Source organism: Elaeis guineensis, chromosome 10 (genome assembly GCF_000442705.2).
Source record: "Elaeis guineensis isolate ETL-2024a chromosome 10, EG11, whole genome shotgun sequence".
NCBI lineage: Eukaryota > Viridiplantae > Streptophyta > Magnoliopsida > Arecales > Arecaceae > Elaeis > Elaeis guineensis.
In genome coordinates, this window is record NC_026002.2 from 34,806,791 (window position 1) to 34,822,793 (window position 16,003).

The 16,003-nt window shown below is 38.4% G+C and overlaps 1 protein-coding gene across 1 annotated transcript; it reads left to right on the forward strand.

Annotated features, from left to right (window-relative positions):
- The first annotated feature begins 206 nt into the window (after window positions 1-206).
- On the forward strand, window positions 207-6,237 carry LOC105052436 (uncharacterized). The gene is made up of 4 exons (XM_010933237.3): window positions 207-522; window positions 4,922-5,528; window positions 5,643-5,919; window positions 5,998-6,237. The coding sequence occupies exons 1-4, from the start codon at window positions 369-371 to the stop codon at window positions 6,046-6,048; spliced, it is 1,089 nt and encodes a 362-aa protein (XP_010931539.3). The 5' UTR covers window positions 207-368; the 3' UTR covers window positions 6,049-6,237.
- Window positions 6,238-16,003: the final 9,766 nt, after the last annotated feature.

Sequence of the window (16,003 nt, forward strand, 5' to 3'; positions counted from 1 at the left end):
CAACACGTATATATGTGGTAGTTAGTAATTGACTGCTACCAGTTTTACGCCAATAATCTATCGCCACATAGGACGGGCAAAACCGACGGTGACAGTAGCCGGTGAAACGTGCCACTTTTCCGAAACCGAATCAAATTAAAAATTAAAAATAATAAAACCAAAGCACGCTCGCTTTGGTAATCTTGTCGCCTTCTCTGTTTGAAGGTGGGAGCAAGTCTCCCGTTCTCTACTTTAGCCCTTTCGCGGAAGGAGAGGAGAGAGGAAGGGAAGGAAAAGAGAGAGAAGAGCGAGAGAGAGGGGGGGGAGAGGAGAGAAGGGAAGGAGAATTCGGTCTCTTTCTCTCCCTCGGATCTCTACTCTCTTTCTCTATGATGCCGTGGGAGGAGATGGAGTCTCCAGCGAGCTGCTCGGCCGGCGCTCCGGCGTCTGACTTCGGCGCCCAGAGGGAGAAGGAGGTGGCTTTGGACCTGGTGGATCCGTTCCTCGTGGAGGCTCTCGAGAATCCTCGCCATCGGCTCGCCGGTTTGTGATCCTGATCTTATCCTTGTTTCTTTGTTCAATTCCGGTTTCTTTGAGAAACCTGGTGGTTAGGGTTTGGATTCTAAGGGATTTTATGCTCTAGTTGCGGTTCCTGGCTTGGTTTCTATGGATATATATGCATGTATGTATGTATATGTATATATATATATATATATATATATATATATATATATATATATATATATATATATATATATATATATATATGTGTGTGTGTGTGTGTGTGTGTGTGTGTGTGTATGTATGTATATGTATGTATGTATATGTATGTATGTATGTATGTATACACATATATATACATACATACATACATATATATATATATATATATATATATATATATATATATATATATATATATATATATATATATATATGTATGTATGTATGTATATATGTATGTATGTATGTATGTATGTATGTATATGTATGTATGTATGTATACACACACATATATATATATATATATATATATATATATATATATATATATATATATATATATATATATATATGTATGTATGTATGTACATATGTATGTATGTATGTACATATGTATGTATGTATGTACATAGATATATATATGTATGTATGTATGTACATATATATGTATGTATGTATGTATGTATATATGTATGTATGTACGTACGCACACAAGCACGTACATATATACACACACACATACATACATATACATACATACATACGTACGTACATATATATGTATATATGTATGTATATATATATATATGTGTGTGTATAAATTCGGGTTGGGCGTTTTAGGATTTTCGGGTTTCTGTTGTCGGATCTTTTTGATGATTGGTGCGGTCTGAGGCGGGTTCGATAGTTGGGGTCTTTGTTTTTTTTTTTTTTTTTTCTTTTTCTTTTGCATTTTATTCTATTAGGGGTGAGTTTACCGAATATTTGTTTCTTTATTGGGATTTCGTTGTTGGGGCTTCGAGTTTATGTTTGGGTTTGTTGTTGAATGCATTGAATTGCATCAGACGTGTATTGTCTTTGTTGCTGGTGATTGCTGGGATCTGCGCCTTTGCGTGTCCTGTTCGAAATTGGAAGTTAGATTGCAAAAATTCGTGCTTTAAGACAAACTTCTGTGGCGTAAATTGTATGAATCTTATTAGATGCTTTCTATAACTTATCTTCATTCATTCCTGAAGATAAAAGTTACTCTGAAAAGATGAGAGGAAAAAATGGAAAGGAAACAGGTATAGTAAGTTATTCTCTGTCATCTGTTTAATGAGGAAACAGCTGCCATAAGATGGATTGGTTTTAAAAGTGCATAAGGTCTAGGTCTGATTAAGTTTATGCTGTGCACATTTTAATTGGAAGGACTTCTGGAGGAGAACGAGGAATTATGTGGACGGGCCATACTTGGATAGATTATTTCTGGATTGGGCTTCATTTAAGAGATCATAGATAGTATTGCACCAAGGCTAAACCTACGTATCTTGTTAGGCAAAATCGTAATCATCTCTTTGAATCTGGGTTCCACTTGAATTATGCGAGGCAAACTTCAGCAAGGAGGCTTGAGGCTTGTTGTTGCTGACACTGCACATTGGCAGAGTCGAGCACTTCTCTAGGTATTGTCTGTGCCTTTTTGGTTGTGTGAGTTAACCCCATCATCTGGCTGAGAATTACTATAATTTGAGTCATAATAAGCATTATGAACAGTTTAGCTGAGGAATTACTTGATTATGGTGGTTGGAGAACCTGATGAGCATCTTGTACTGGTCATTTTCAGACAAATAATATGCTTGGTGGGGTACTGTAGTTAAAGAGTGATGCTTCCTATTGTATTCCCTTCATTTCTGTTAGTAGAACTATGCATCTTGAGGTGAGTCATTTCCTTTAGTTTCCGTGTCCATTACTAGAGTTATGGCAGTGGGAGATAAGTGTTTGGGTTTTGCAGCAGAAGTCATCTTAGAAGCTTTATAGGATAATAATGGAGTGAATTTCATATTTAAATTTATTTTTTTCATGCTTGTCCCACTTACTTATATTAGTTTATTTTTGATTGACAATGTGGATCACAAATTGAAGTTATTGTTCACAATCTCCTTTTGACTTGTAAACCTGACCATGTTGTTTGGATCTTTCAAGTTGTTTCAATAGTTATTTCATGAATTAATATGTGATTTCTCTCATTTGTCTGCATCTTCTTTTATCTTGACTATGCGTTTTATAAGTAATGAATTAAGTAGTAGTTTACTCTGAATAGTAATGTAATATAAGAAAGATACATATGCATGGACATATTATATCAAGAATTATATAAATCTAAGCATTTCAGTGTATTATAACCTTCTTCATTATACTTATACTAGTACATAAGCATCACATGTCAATGATCGCTTCTGAGTATGTACATTCCTAATCTATTTTTTTCTATATGTTCTTTTGCGGCTTGGGACACTTCAGCAATACAAGTCCAAAATGAGAAATATGGTTTCAAATAGTGGATGTTTGTTGGACTAGTTAAAACTGTTTCCTTCTAAATCCACTGAGAATTTCTTTGCTTCTGAATGTGTGGATTGTTGAATTAATAATTTGAACTTCATGTGGTGATGGGTTTAGTGAATAAAGTGTACAGTAGTCTTAACTTTGTTATCAATTTTTTTTCCTTTATGCTATGTTTCAACACAAAGATGGGAGAATATAACTTTGTCGAGGTATTTGTTTTGTTTTTTATTAATTCATTGTCTATTTAGTTAAGAGTAGACCATCGTTATTAGGGAAATCATATTTAATGTTGAGATGATGGAGTATGTAGTGATACAAGCTAGAAACTTATCTACTGATGAAAAATTATGACAACAATAAAATTGTCCCCCAGTGCATGGGGCTCCCGCGACTCTAGGATCTTTCTGTTTTTTGAGCCCATGACACCTAGATCAAAATGAAGCAACTTTACTATTGTGCCAAGGTCCATTCTCTAAAAAGTGCAACCTAGTGTACTAGGCTCCTGCCACAATGGGCTTTGGGAATGGTTAGATGTATGCAGTCTTATCCTTATGTGCGGAGAGGTTATTTCCATATTTCAAACTATGTCATAATAGAACTTTGCCATTGCACAAATGAAGGTGTATGATATGATGATGTTAGAACAATTTATAAGGTAGTTCTTAGTATCAACTTCGTAGGATGCTAATGGTAGTAATAGATGAATTAGGAGATCTTCTGATGATTAGAATTTTTGGACCTCGGATCTCTAGCTTGATATTTTTGCATCTTAACCATATTTATTGTAATGTTCATAAATGGTTCAAGTATTCCAGTGATTACTATTTTTTGACCATTAGAGATGGGCCTCTTCACTGTTGTACAAGTATTCTATATACGCTAATTACAACAACCAGGGTTGCGAATTGCTCTAGCTTTGTGGCATGTGTCAGTGACACCCATAGGTTCATTGATGATGTGTATATTTCTTGGTAAGGATGTTTATATTCTATTTATGTTAGGTTGTGAGCTCCTTGTTGAGAGCTTTTCAGGATTAGTGAAGTGAGATGTTGCACTACTAATTAAGATCACTGTCCTAGATAAGATTTTATTTTTTTTCAGTACAGGTATTTGTACCTCTTAAAATGGTCCTGATTTCTTGCTCCCAAATATCATCATATCGATTTTCATAGAGATTACATTTCCATTCTATCCATTGGCTAGCTAAACCCATTCTAAGCTACTATAGCTAGATTGGTATCCCTCAAGTATTAAAGTAACTCAAGGTGTACCATGCTGGTCATGGCTGGCGGGATATCTATCCTGTTTTGCCATGCCATGGTTCAAACAAGAAATTGGCATGTTCGATGATAGCCCTCTTTCTGCTGTATGGATGAGGAAGGCAAGAGTCTGGTTACTTTTGAGTCATTCTTGCTGTTTTGTTGCTACTCTCAATTTCCTCTAGTAAGTTCCCATTTGATGGAAAGAAAGAGGGCTAAATCACTAGTACCATAGACCTAAAATGTTTGCTTATATATGTAACTTCATCAAAATTTTGCAAAACTCATGATTGCTATTGACACATGCTTGCGTGATGTTTCCCTCTCGGAGACACCTCTGTGGAAATTTTAGTTCATGAAGTACGGAGCTACACTGTAGCATGCTGACCTTTTGATGTGGTTGCATTCTGAGTTTACAATCCTGCATTTGAGGAAGAACCTGAGTTTTATCTGAATGGTTGGGAAGGTGGTGTTTTTTTTTGCGCGTGTGGGGGTGGGGGGGGGGGGGGGGGCGCGGGGTTGTGCGGGGCGGAGTGTGGTTGTGATGACATTAAGTTCTTTTTCTTTCTCTTTTGAACTTAAGTTGCTGTGTCTTTTTTTATGTATCAATGTGCTCTGGCTGATTATTTGCTTTCGAACTGTAGTTCTACGGATGGAGTTGGATATTCAGAAGTTCATACAGAACTGTGATCAGTATCAATTTGAGTTTCAGCATCTTCCAACTTCATATCTTAGGCGTGTTGCCCATCGTGTTGCTCAACACTATGGCTTACAGACTATGTCACCTGACAGCATTATAGATGGTTTGGGTAGCAGAGTAACAGCAAGGAAAACACCTGACAGTAGATTTCCAGCTGTCTGTTTATCAGAGGTTCCTGCAAAACAGCCTGAAAAGGATATCGCCGAACAAGTTAAGATTGCTATTCGTCCAAGGCCTAGCAAAGCTTTCCCAGGTGATGCAGTTGAGCTAGGAATTAAAAGATGTGCAACTAGAACTGTAGAAGAGCGGAAGGAGGAATATGACAAAGCTCGGGCCCGTATATTCAATGGTTTGAGCGGTCCAGAAGTTGAAAGGTCATCATCTTCAGCTGATGGGAGAAGCATGTGTTCAACTAAGGATGAGCAGGAATGTCATAGGACTTCCAAAGAAAATGAAAAGACCAATATAAAAGATAGTGCTTCTAGAGTTGCCATTTTTAGAGACAGGGAAAAGGACCGCATCGATCCAGATTATGATCGAAGCTATAAAAGGTATAGGGCCACCTACACAAGAACTGAGCATTTCATTATTTCATCTCAATCAATAGATCTTCTTCCTAGTCCCAGCTATCAGCCATTCTGAGTGTGGCACTTAAAAATTTGCAGGTATGTTAGAGGTCTTAGACTTGGCCAGAATTTTGGCTTGGGGGCGTACGATGTTCTTCAACCTCCATTCCCACAATACGAAGCAGGGATTTCTCAGTTTGGTCCATTGCCAAGGAACCAAATTCCTATGAAATACAACCTCTCTAGCCCGACTATGATCCCATATTGTTCTCTTGGATGCAATCAAACCACCACTGAGGGTGTCTATATGCAATGGCCCAACCCTACCATGATGTATGCTAACTCCTACGAGCATTTCAGACATGCTGTTTTCCAGGTAGTTTTTTGTTTTTTTTTTTCCTTGATCATTTTGAGTTTACTGTCGGTTTCTAACAATGATGTTTTGCATGTGCAGGCTCCATTTTACCAGCAACCTCTCAGATTTGAGCATACACAGAACTGCTAGCAGAAACAGATGTGTTTCTTTAGATATAGTAGAGATATTGTTGGAGACTTTTAAAACTGTTTTCTTTTCAACTCTAGGTTATATATATATTTTAGTATGTGGTGCATGAAATTGACTCCATTACTATCACTCTGATTAATTTTCATGGAGCATGTATTCTTTTTTGATTTTATGGTCTTATTCTATTAATTCTTTGTGAGTTTTTGCAATTTTCTGCCATATTAATTCTAAGAGCCCGTATTAGATATGAACAAGGAAAGATTGGTGGCTTTATTTTTTGACAAATTAAATGGATGGGATTAGAAGTGAAGAAACAGGTGATGTTCCTGACTATTTTAAGGATTCAATATAATAAGTGAAACATAGGAGACTAGATTCTGTGAACTCACTGTCATCATGTGGAACTCTTCTAGCATGCATTTAGAAGTTTGCAACCAGAACCTGGAATACTTGGAATAAGATTATAACAATTATCTTAGTGGAACTTCTGAGGGTTTGACAATGAGAGGAAATTCAGTCCGAGTCAGGATCTGTGTGTGTTTTGCACCGTAGAGTGCTTGTTATACAGCCCTGGATGACCGCCAGTGACTTATCCTCATGAAGTGTTGTGTTTGCCACCCGCTGCAACAATCTCTATTTTCGTTTGTCTCTGAAATGGATGATGTGGCAGCGATTGCAGGCTGTACAGCACTTTGCGGCGCAAAATATTTTCAGAGGACCTGAACTCAATTCTGTCGAGAACTTGGAAGTTGAAGAAAGCAGGATGATGCTACAATGACATGATATGTTACTAGAACCAGTTGAGCTATAATTTGGTGGTTGTCGGTTTGTTGCATTTGTTGGATGAGGTCATCGGTATGGAGAGGTCAACCTCTATCGGTTGATAAATTTGTATGTTCGAACATTGGTCAGGGTTATCTAAATCATGGTTCCATGCAGAGCTATGTTGTTTGTGAGTTCCAACTGGTCCAGAAACTGATTGCCACTTGCATATCTTGAAGCCAAGGAGATGCAACTAGAGCATATTTTGCGTATAATTTGTTTAAGTGTACTAAAAGTGTTCTAATTATTTAATACAAATGTCAAATAATTGGTTATTGGCCTGTTGATATCATCTCTTTTTATTGTAGTAGCGGTGGTTTGTCTATCTTCACAGATTGTGGGTGGTATGTATAAAGCGAAATTCTTTGTGCACCGTGGGCGGTGTAGAAAATCCGATATGAAGCATATTGTTTTGTTTGATTGATCCATGTAGTCATCATTTTTCAACACACATTTAATATCTGCAGATCGATTTTTTTATTTAAAAATTTTGTATGATGAAAATATCTCTATTTTTTAAAAAAATTATGATATTTTATGTCCATATTATGACATCATATATCCAGAAAGTCATAATTTTTGTTCATAGTATGTCATAATATAATGCAGGATGTTATAATATGCATAAGATGTTATAATTTTTTTCAAAGAAGGAGGATATTTTCATCATTCAAAATTTTTAAAAGAAAAAATCGATCTGCAGGCATTAAATGTCTGTTGGAAAATGATTGGATAATTTTTTTTTATATATTATGATATCTTAGGCTATATTATAACATTTTGAAATATATTATGTCATAAAATGTCATAATTTTTTTCAAACGATGGATATTTTCGTCATACAAAATTTTTAAATAAAAAAAATCGATCAATAGACATTAAATATATTTTGAAAAATGATGGTTACGTAGACCAATCGGATAAGATGGTGTACTTCACATTGAATTTTTTACATCACTTGCGGCGCATAAAGAATTTCTCTATGTATAAATGACAGCAGCGTTCATGGGCTGATAATTCGGCCTATTCCTCCTCAAAAAATGGATTTCAAAATAGATTTATATTAAGTTTTCTCAAAATAAATTTTTTTATGCATTGCATGCGGTGCACAATCGCGCACACCGTCCGTGATGATTGATTTCTGTATGAGATCAATAAAATATTTTTTTTGACACGTCGTATTTCAATTTCGTGCGTGAATCAATCATCACGGGCCGTGCATGAATCGGATGCACCGTCCGCGGTGCACAAAGAATTCCTCTTTCTCAAAATAGCCTGTCGGCACTTTGGTTTGGATCTCCGCTTGTCTGTGCATCAAACTTGGGAAGCGGCCGAGTTTGGTTCAATGGAAAAGGCTCACAGGGTGAGTATTTTTTTACCCAAACACTCGTGCGGTGCCCCAGCATGCCACACACCAAGGCCAGCCCTCTTGAGTCCTTTCCTCGGACATACCAATAAGCACACAGCAGTCCAGCCACATAGCCAAACTTGCACCTCTATGCTCCGATCTGGCAACACTATTGTACTGAATACAAATGACACCCTCAAGTGCCCATAAGCAATCCGACCCCTCGAATCAACTGTAATGTTCATGCGCACCTCCGTGCCATAACCTAGACTCTTTCCAAGAGTGCTCCGCAGCTCAACACCTCTGTGTCAACTCTAAGGCTTTGCCCCTCAAGCCAAGCACTGCTCATCCCAGATGTCTTGATCCTTAACATATCCTTATGCCATGACATAACCACTGTGTCACTGATCCGCAACCCATCAAGCTGTCCTTCAGTACTACACATATCAAATCAACATAGCACGACCATACAATGCCACTACTATGCATGAGGCTCGGGCAAACCCATCTTTAATGCAGCCTAGCTAAACTACCAAGCTGACACGACCTGCAACTCCTCGAAGCTATAGATGATCGTACACATCCGAATCCTCTGGGGTTCGACTATCCAAGCTTCCCCCACAAGCTCTTGTGCCACGATCCCGATCTTGCATCCTTGATATGCCTTTCCATCCCTGACCATATCGCTTGACACTATTCATGGCCTGCTCACCCATCACTGTGCACTACCACGATCCTGGGGATACATGACCACACCACCCAACATCTTAGGTCCACAGTCTACTCACACATTGAGCACTGCCATGATATCGGCATCCAAGTCTGCCCCATCAAGTAAATATCTTCGACCGGATGATACATGCATCAAGCCATCCTCTTCTCGGCATGACCCTCTTGACCATCCATGATCCTTGGCCCAGCTCCAAGGCACATATTCCGATCGATATATCATAGGCCTTCCTTGTTCTCCACGACCGATCGGTTCTCGTGGATCCCCACAAGACATCCCTTTGCGATGCTCACGAGACTTGCCTATTTGGGTAGGCCACACCCTTGTCCGACTAGCCCTCTATCACCTCTTTGCTCCACTACAGAGATCAAGAACACATAAAGTAGTCTAGACAAACCCCTCAAGGATAAAATCTCGAGATATCCTATTCCCGCACAATGTGGCCAGCTCGTCCAACCAATATTGCCCCGAATACCTCCACATGAGATCGTTCGGACGTGGCACCACGATTGCCCACACAACTGTGCCACGGTAGACCCGTCTCCTACGGATCTGGGGGAGTCGGGTATGCGACCAAAGCTCCGCTCCCCTCCTCAACCCAAGAGGAATCCTTGAGTATCCACATATATCTTGATGGACCACCACCATTCCAAATATTACGCATCCCGAGCCCTCCGATATCATACCACGGCCATGCCGCTCCTTGGCGAACCATTGTTCCCTCACTACTCCAACAAGGCATCCCCCAAATCTCATCCTGGAGGTTCCAAATGATCGAGTAGCATTGCAAATTTTGGCCAAGCCAAATCCTTCGCAGCACTGTGCCACGCCCATGCCGGCATCCCCTACGACATGCCTATGGATAGACCCATGACAATTCTCCCCCACTCAAACTGTCGACGTCCTCGTCGACGTCCAAGCCACCACTTGAACATTAGTCACCACAACCAAAACCAAATTTCATTGCAGTAACTGTAAATATGGTTCCTCAAGTCAGAGACCCACGATCTTGATGTCCTTGATTCTTTCTCCACCACTGAGAATCCATCATCCACACCACACTGACTTTTCCACAGAATCAAACTGCTTCAAAATTCAATACCAACCTCTAGTTTTATCCTCCTCAATGGTCTTTTAACCTTCAATTACATGGCATTCATCGGACTCTTCCAAAGCTTAACTCTCGATTGTCTCAATCTAAGAGCGGCCACTGCATTCTCTAAACTTGCTGCAATCCTCTGACCATCAACTTAACTGAAAATTTTGTGGACAAAAAATTACCTATGATTGAATCCAGAATAACAGCCCCCACCCAAAGGATTGTTGCATCCGAGAACTTCGCATTAAAACCTAGAGGCAAGAAAAGGACATTTTACTATTTTGCCAGCTCGCTTATTCTATTAGAGAGGGATGATGGGTAGAGATTGGTAATTGACCATAGAATCGTATCAATACCCCCAGGTGCACCATTCAAAAAGATGCCTGTCCGAAGGTTCAACGTCGTAGACTTGCTGCATTCACATGCGGATGTCACTTGACAATAGTGCCACCCATACGGATTTATGGTTATTTTAAATCTTGGGTGTTTCTTATTGAATGATGCATCTCAACAGCAACTCTTTGATGCTTCTTATTAGATGATTCAAAAAGGATGGTGAATTTCCTACAGATCTGTTGTTGAGCCGAGTAAGGCTTCGTTCTAGGTTTAGCTGCTCGAGGATTTGAATCTAGGAGTCTGCGCACATCTACATTTGAGGCCTCATTGGTCAAGTAGCAGGTGCTGGTAGCCTCATATTGGCAACAAAGTCTGCAAGGCTTTGCGCGCCGGACCGGCCCATAAATAATTACTCTAATCAACCCTTTTAACACATTAACCATGCTTCCACTCATGCTGCGCATCAAATATACCATATGATGGCCTCGCAAATGCTGGCAAAGCACATAGTTGGGGGCCCTGAACGGAATATCAGGAGCACATTGACCACTAGCGAAGCTCTGGCAGGTCAAGCTGAGAAGATAGTCTCCGAAGCCAGGAGGCAACAAGCATCTTTATAAAACTGTAACGGGAAAGGGAACACAGTGGCGCTATTCATTCTACCGTTCCCAAAAGGTTCCATGAACCAGAACGAAATCACATTGGAAAACTGAATTAGCACTGCACACCCGTATTTTTCGACCGCTGGACAATCCAACAATCATGAGATTGTGGGCTTAACAACATCACAGCCACCCACATCCCGATGCTCACAAGTTCTGCATTCAGGAGTTCTTCAACTGGGGGAAGAATCAGGGAGAATGTAAACAATGTTGAGTTCACCGAAAGTTTGGACGAAATTAAAAACCTGGAATTCTTATATAATTAATCGCACATGAAAAAAAAAAACATACACAGCTGAGGTAATAAGATGGTACTAGCTTTATAAAGCATGAAAAGTAATAATACTGAATGGTTACAAGTCATTCTACCGGACTGGAACAATACACGTGGCAAACGGAAAAATATTCGATTATTTCTCGAAGTTACATAATATTATGACCACCACATCCAATTTGCAGAAATCTGATCTCAAGGGCTTGCAAATTCCGACATAAGAGCTCATTTGCTATGAAAAGTAATAGCTCATTTAGTGGATCCATACCAAACTTAACCACAGATCACTACAATCTTATCATGCACTGACAAAAAAGAAAGAAGACCCAGCCACATATAAGCTTTCCAATTACTTGACTGATACTAGCGTTATCAATTCTGTTTCATGTGTAGTGTGGGCACTGACAAATGAGACATGAAGACGGTTTTAAAAGTGAACCCACTGAGCAATAACAAGTTAATTGAGTGATGGTTTCCAATAGAAGAATTTGACGAACAATATAACTTGATCAAAGTGTATATCACACCAGAGTTTCTTGGAATATGTATTTCTCCTAATGTAAACATGAATATAAGAAATTTCAGTCCAACATATTTGGAGATTTATGATGTATCCAAGGGACACCCGCCCTTTAGACATGTAGAACCTAAGTTTTTGACAATTTGGGACCCTACAGTTCAATGACAACATAAAAGGAAACTGTTGCTAAACTGCCTGCATGAAAGCAACTGTCGCTAAACTGACCGAATTTCTTGAACCCTTCTTTGTTCTTGCTGAGCTAAAAATCTAGAGAGTTCAGTTTAATTTAACTTCCTTATTTTTCCACACCTTTAATTTTTTGTTTCTGCTTGAAATTTAACATTAAGTTACAGAGATGCATATCAAGAGAGGAAGAAAAGAAAATAGATCGACCAGGATGAGTTCAAATATTATTCATTCATAATAATATTCACTGACCTGACAATTGTGCTATCTATTCTCAATGCAGACGTTTCCAATTGTCTCAGCTAGGTCAGTTGTTGATCTACACTTATTACAAGGAAATGCTCTCCGCTGAAGTTATGGGCCATCTCATCCTTCTAAGCCTATAGTAATTGTTGACAAATAAGTTATTATATGTCTTGATGCTTTAGTTCACCAAAAATTGTGAACAATCTTGCCAAAGCAGCTACTAGGTTATATGTCATGCCTGTTCCAGCTAAATTTGATCTTTTCTGTGAATCCTGCAGTCTCCCCTAAAATCAGTGCCCCCGTCTCTCCCTCTCTTATCTTATCAAGTAAATATAAGAACAAGATTCTGAACTTGTTCCTGCTTCCTTATCCCTGTATTGCTTCATAATAAAACCCCTCCAATTTACATTTGATCCTGCTTCTACTAACTTCCACCCTCTAAATTCGGAATTCATCAAAGTTCAACACATATGATCCATTTAAGCTGCCCATAGGTGAGCAGATTTACATGAAAAATGCATAAATCCACAGAGCAGGAAAGATGTCTCACTCCTGGTTGTCCTTCCGTTAGCTAAAAACAATTGGAGTTAAAAGGACCTAAAAGGTGACACTACTAGTTATTGTCTGCTCTTAAAATACAAAATGGTTCTTACCTAGTTGAAGTGACATTTCTCCACATGGGCACATTTATCATGACTTGTCCGAATAGATAATATGTAGCAAGACATATGGTGAGAATCATAATCATAACCATCAAACTTTGTCCACAATCATTTAGGGTGGGCATGATATATGGAAAGCATCAGAAAATTAAACTCATGTCTTCTTCACTTTGGTCCAAGAAAATCTTTTCTGAAATGCATTTCATGACTAATCTTGAAATATGTGGATTGACTTGCCCTATTCAATGACAAGCATCAATGTTCAGTCACACAGAAAAAAGTCGGACTTCAAAAAGCAGACATGAATGCATGGTTGGTTCTCTTACGATACTATCCCAAATTGGTTAAGATGGACATCTTGCTATATGAGCTTTGAAAAAAAATCACTGAAACAATGGTAGAAGATCAAAGTAATTATTGTACATTCATTTAGGGTGGGCATGACATATGGAAAGCATCAGAAAATTAAACTTCATGTCTTCTTCACTTTGGTCCAAGAAATCTTTTCTGAAATGCATTTCATGATTAATCTTGAAATATGTGGATCGACTTGCCCTATTCAATGACAAGCATCCATCTTCAGTCAAACAAAGACAAAAGTCAGACTTCAATAAGCAGAAATGAATGCACGGTTGGTTCTCTTATGATACTGTCCCAAATCGGTTAATATGAACATCTTGCTATATGAGCTTTAGAAAAAAAATCACTGAAACAAGGGTAGAAGATCAAAGTAATTATTGTATATTTATTACTTAAATAACAACAATTAAGTAGATATGAGCGATACACTGACAAAAGACCAAGATGAATTTAATCAATTCGCGATGATACCAGAAGTTGAAGTTAAAATTGCATCTGAGATTTGGTGATTCAACAAGCTGGTAGTCAACATCCATCACTATGCTTCTCCAAGAAAGTGAAGCAAAAACATCCATTAACTAATTTCCTAGTGTCCTTAGCTCCAAGGCCAACCTGAGCATGAAGTCATGGTCCAGATTTTATTCCAACTACATGCCTGAATGTCATCCGTACAACACTTCCTAGTGCAAAGCTCAGCCTTCCTGGTGTTATGTACTAAGACACATACCTGGGCACACTTGGTCTCCCAGCCCAAACTAACATGCCAACAAGGCAGATAATTTATGTTGAGAACTCTGGTTGCTCTTGCAAGCTCCATGGAAGTCCTCATTAGTCAAAAATAAGGGGCTCACCCTCTTACAAAGGCTACTTGCTCTGAAATAGTAGTTCGGATTTAGGAGGCAATTTGGCGGCATTAAATCACTTGTATGTTCCTAAACTTTTCCCATTTACACGTACAGTAAACATCTTATGCCTTACATTGGTATCTATTAGATTCCTTCCAGCATCACAAACAACTGGCATATTGTTTAAGTCTCTCGAGTGTTCCACATACTTGTATTGCATACGATTCATCTATTTCCAAATTTACAAAACAAGAATGCTTTGTGCTCCAACATGTCAGCAAGCATAGTGGTTGGAACCAGTTTTCCAAAATGCAACTAGATGAATTCCACTGTGTATTGATAGGTCAAAATGCACCTTCAACTCTACCACAATGCATTGGAAGGAAGTCCATACTAGGCAAACTGCATGTGGCTTCTTTCAAAATCCACACCATCGTCCAAAATTTAATACCTGAATATTGATGCATAAATTAAGACACTAATAGGTCATATATAACAATTTAATTAAGTGATAAACTATCCAACTGTCACTATCATAAGCAACTGAAGACATAGAACATACTGAGGTGAATGTTGCCACATGCAACCCTTTCATTTCCTAAATGAATCTCCAAGGCTGAAAGAACCCCTCTAATTTCTCCCAAGAATTATAATTAGATCAAGTAACCTTGAACCTATGACTAATCAAGCTCTATTTGTTTATAGTAGAGCTAAATGAAAGCACTCTACCTCTTTGACCATCAGTGCTGTGCTTTTAAGACCCACATCCGCCACTAGTTAGGCACACTGAAATCACTTAAACTTCTTTACTAAAAACTTTGAAGTTACCAACTCATATCTAAGCAAGATGATTTTTGGGAACTAAGAAAAAAGCACAGCAGGAAACGAGCATTACCCATTATTTTGACGTTGGGTTTATCCAAGCCAGGTCTTATGTAAAGAAACAAATCTTTGCTTTAACTGAGTCTTTCGAATCAAGATCCATTTCATGCAGCATCACCAGCCTTCATTGCATATGATCGTATGAACTAGAACAGTCCACTACCGTGTTGAATTCAATTTATGTTACTGTTAGCATGCTTTCACTATTACGGATTACCACAAATCTAATATCACTAGTTCTACTGCATTAATGCCCCACTACTTTATCAGTCAAATCTTTCAACAACATATTACTTCCGCAATTGCTGCCTCATATGATTTCCCAACAAGTCTCCTTTTGAGAATTCAGATAACATTCTAGAAGTGCATTTACAGTCAAGTATTTTCTAGTAACTGTATTGAAAGCTTTTATTTCTCCCTTCTCTGAAAAATTTCCTGTCAATTTCGAGTTTTGAGTGTCAAGACATATAAACTTGCAACATGAGTCCCCCATAAGGTAATTCTATGATTTAATTCAACATAATGCTGGATAACTATTTACTGCTTCTGCTTGAACTCGATTTTGAGCAAGAGAGCTAGTGGATCTAACTTTTAATTGCACATATGCATTGAAGAATATGATTTGAAGGTCAATAAAACTATTATTATTTGCTTGCAATGGCATGAATGGACAGCATATAAGTTCTTCCTCTAGTGACTAAAATGCAACTGAACATAAAATCTGGGTTACATGCCTGAAAATTGAGGTTACAGATTATAGGAAAAAATGTTTAACACTGGGACCGGTAAAGCCCCAAACAGCTGTTATTGGTGCCATGTTTTTAGAGTTTAGTATGTCTGCAATGGTAGGAAGTATAATCTAAATTTTATCTGAGATGCTATGCAAGTTAGTGATCCTATACTCTATACGTTTCCTATAAATGTTCTGCTATATTGTATATCAACTTTATGGCAAGAAAACAGAGGAAAGGGGGACATCACAA

Bases quoted from the DNA above. Each gene is read 5' to 3' on its own strand.
- LOC105052436 (XM_010933237.3), top strand. From the start codon at position 369: ATGATGCCGTGGGAGGAGATGGAGTCTCCAGCGAGCTGCTCGGCCGGC. The intron at 5,529-5,642 runs GTATAGGGCCAC...AAAAATTTGCAG, and splicing joins TATGATCGAAGCTATAAAAG to GTATGTTAGAGGTCTTAGAC. The intron at 5,920-5,997 runs GTAGTTTTTTGT...TTGCATGTGCAG, and splicing joins TCAGACATGCTGTTTTCCAG to GCTCCATTTTACCAGCAACC.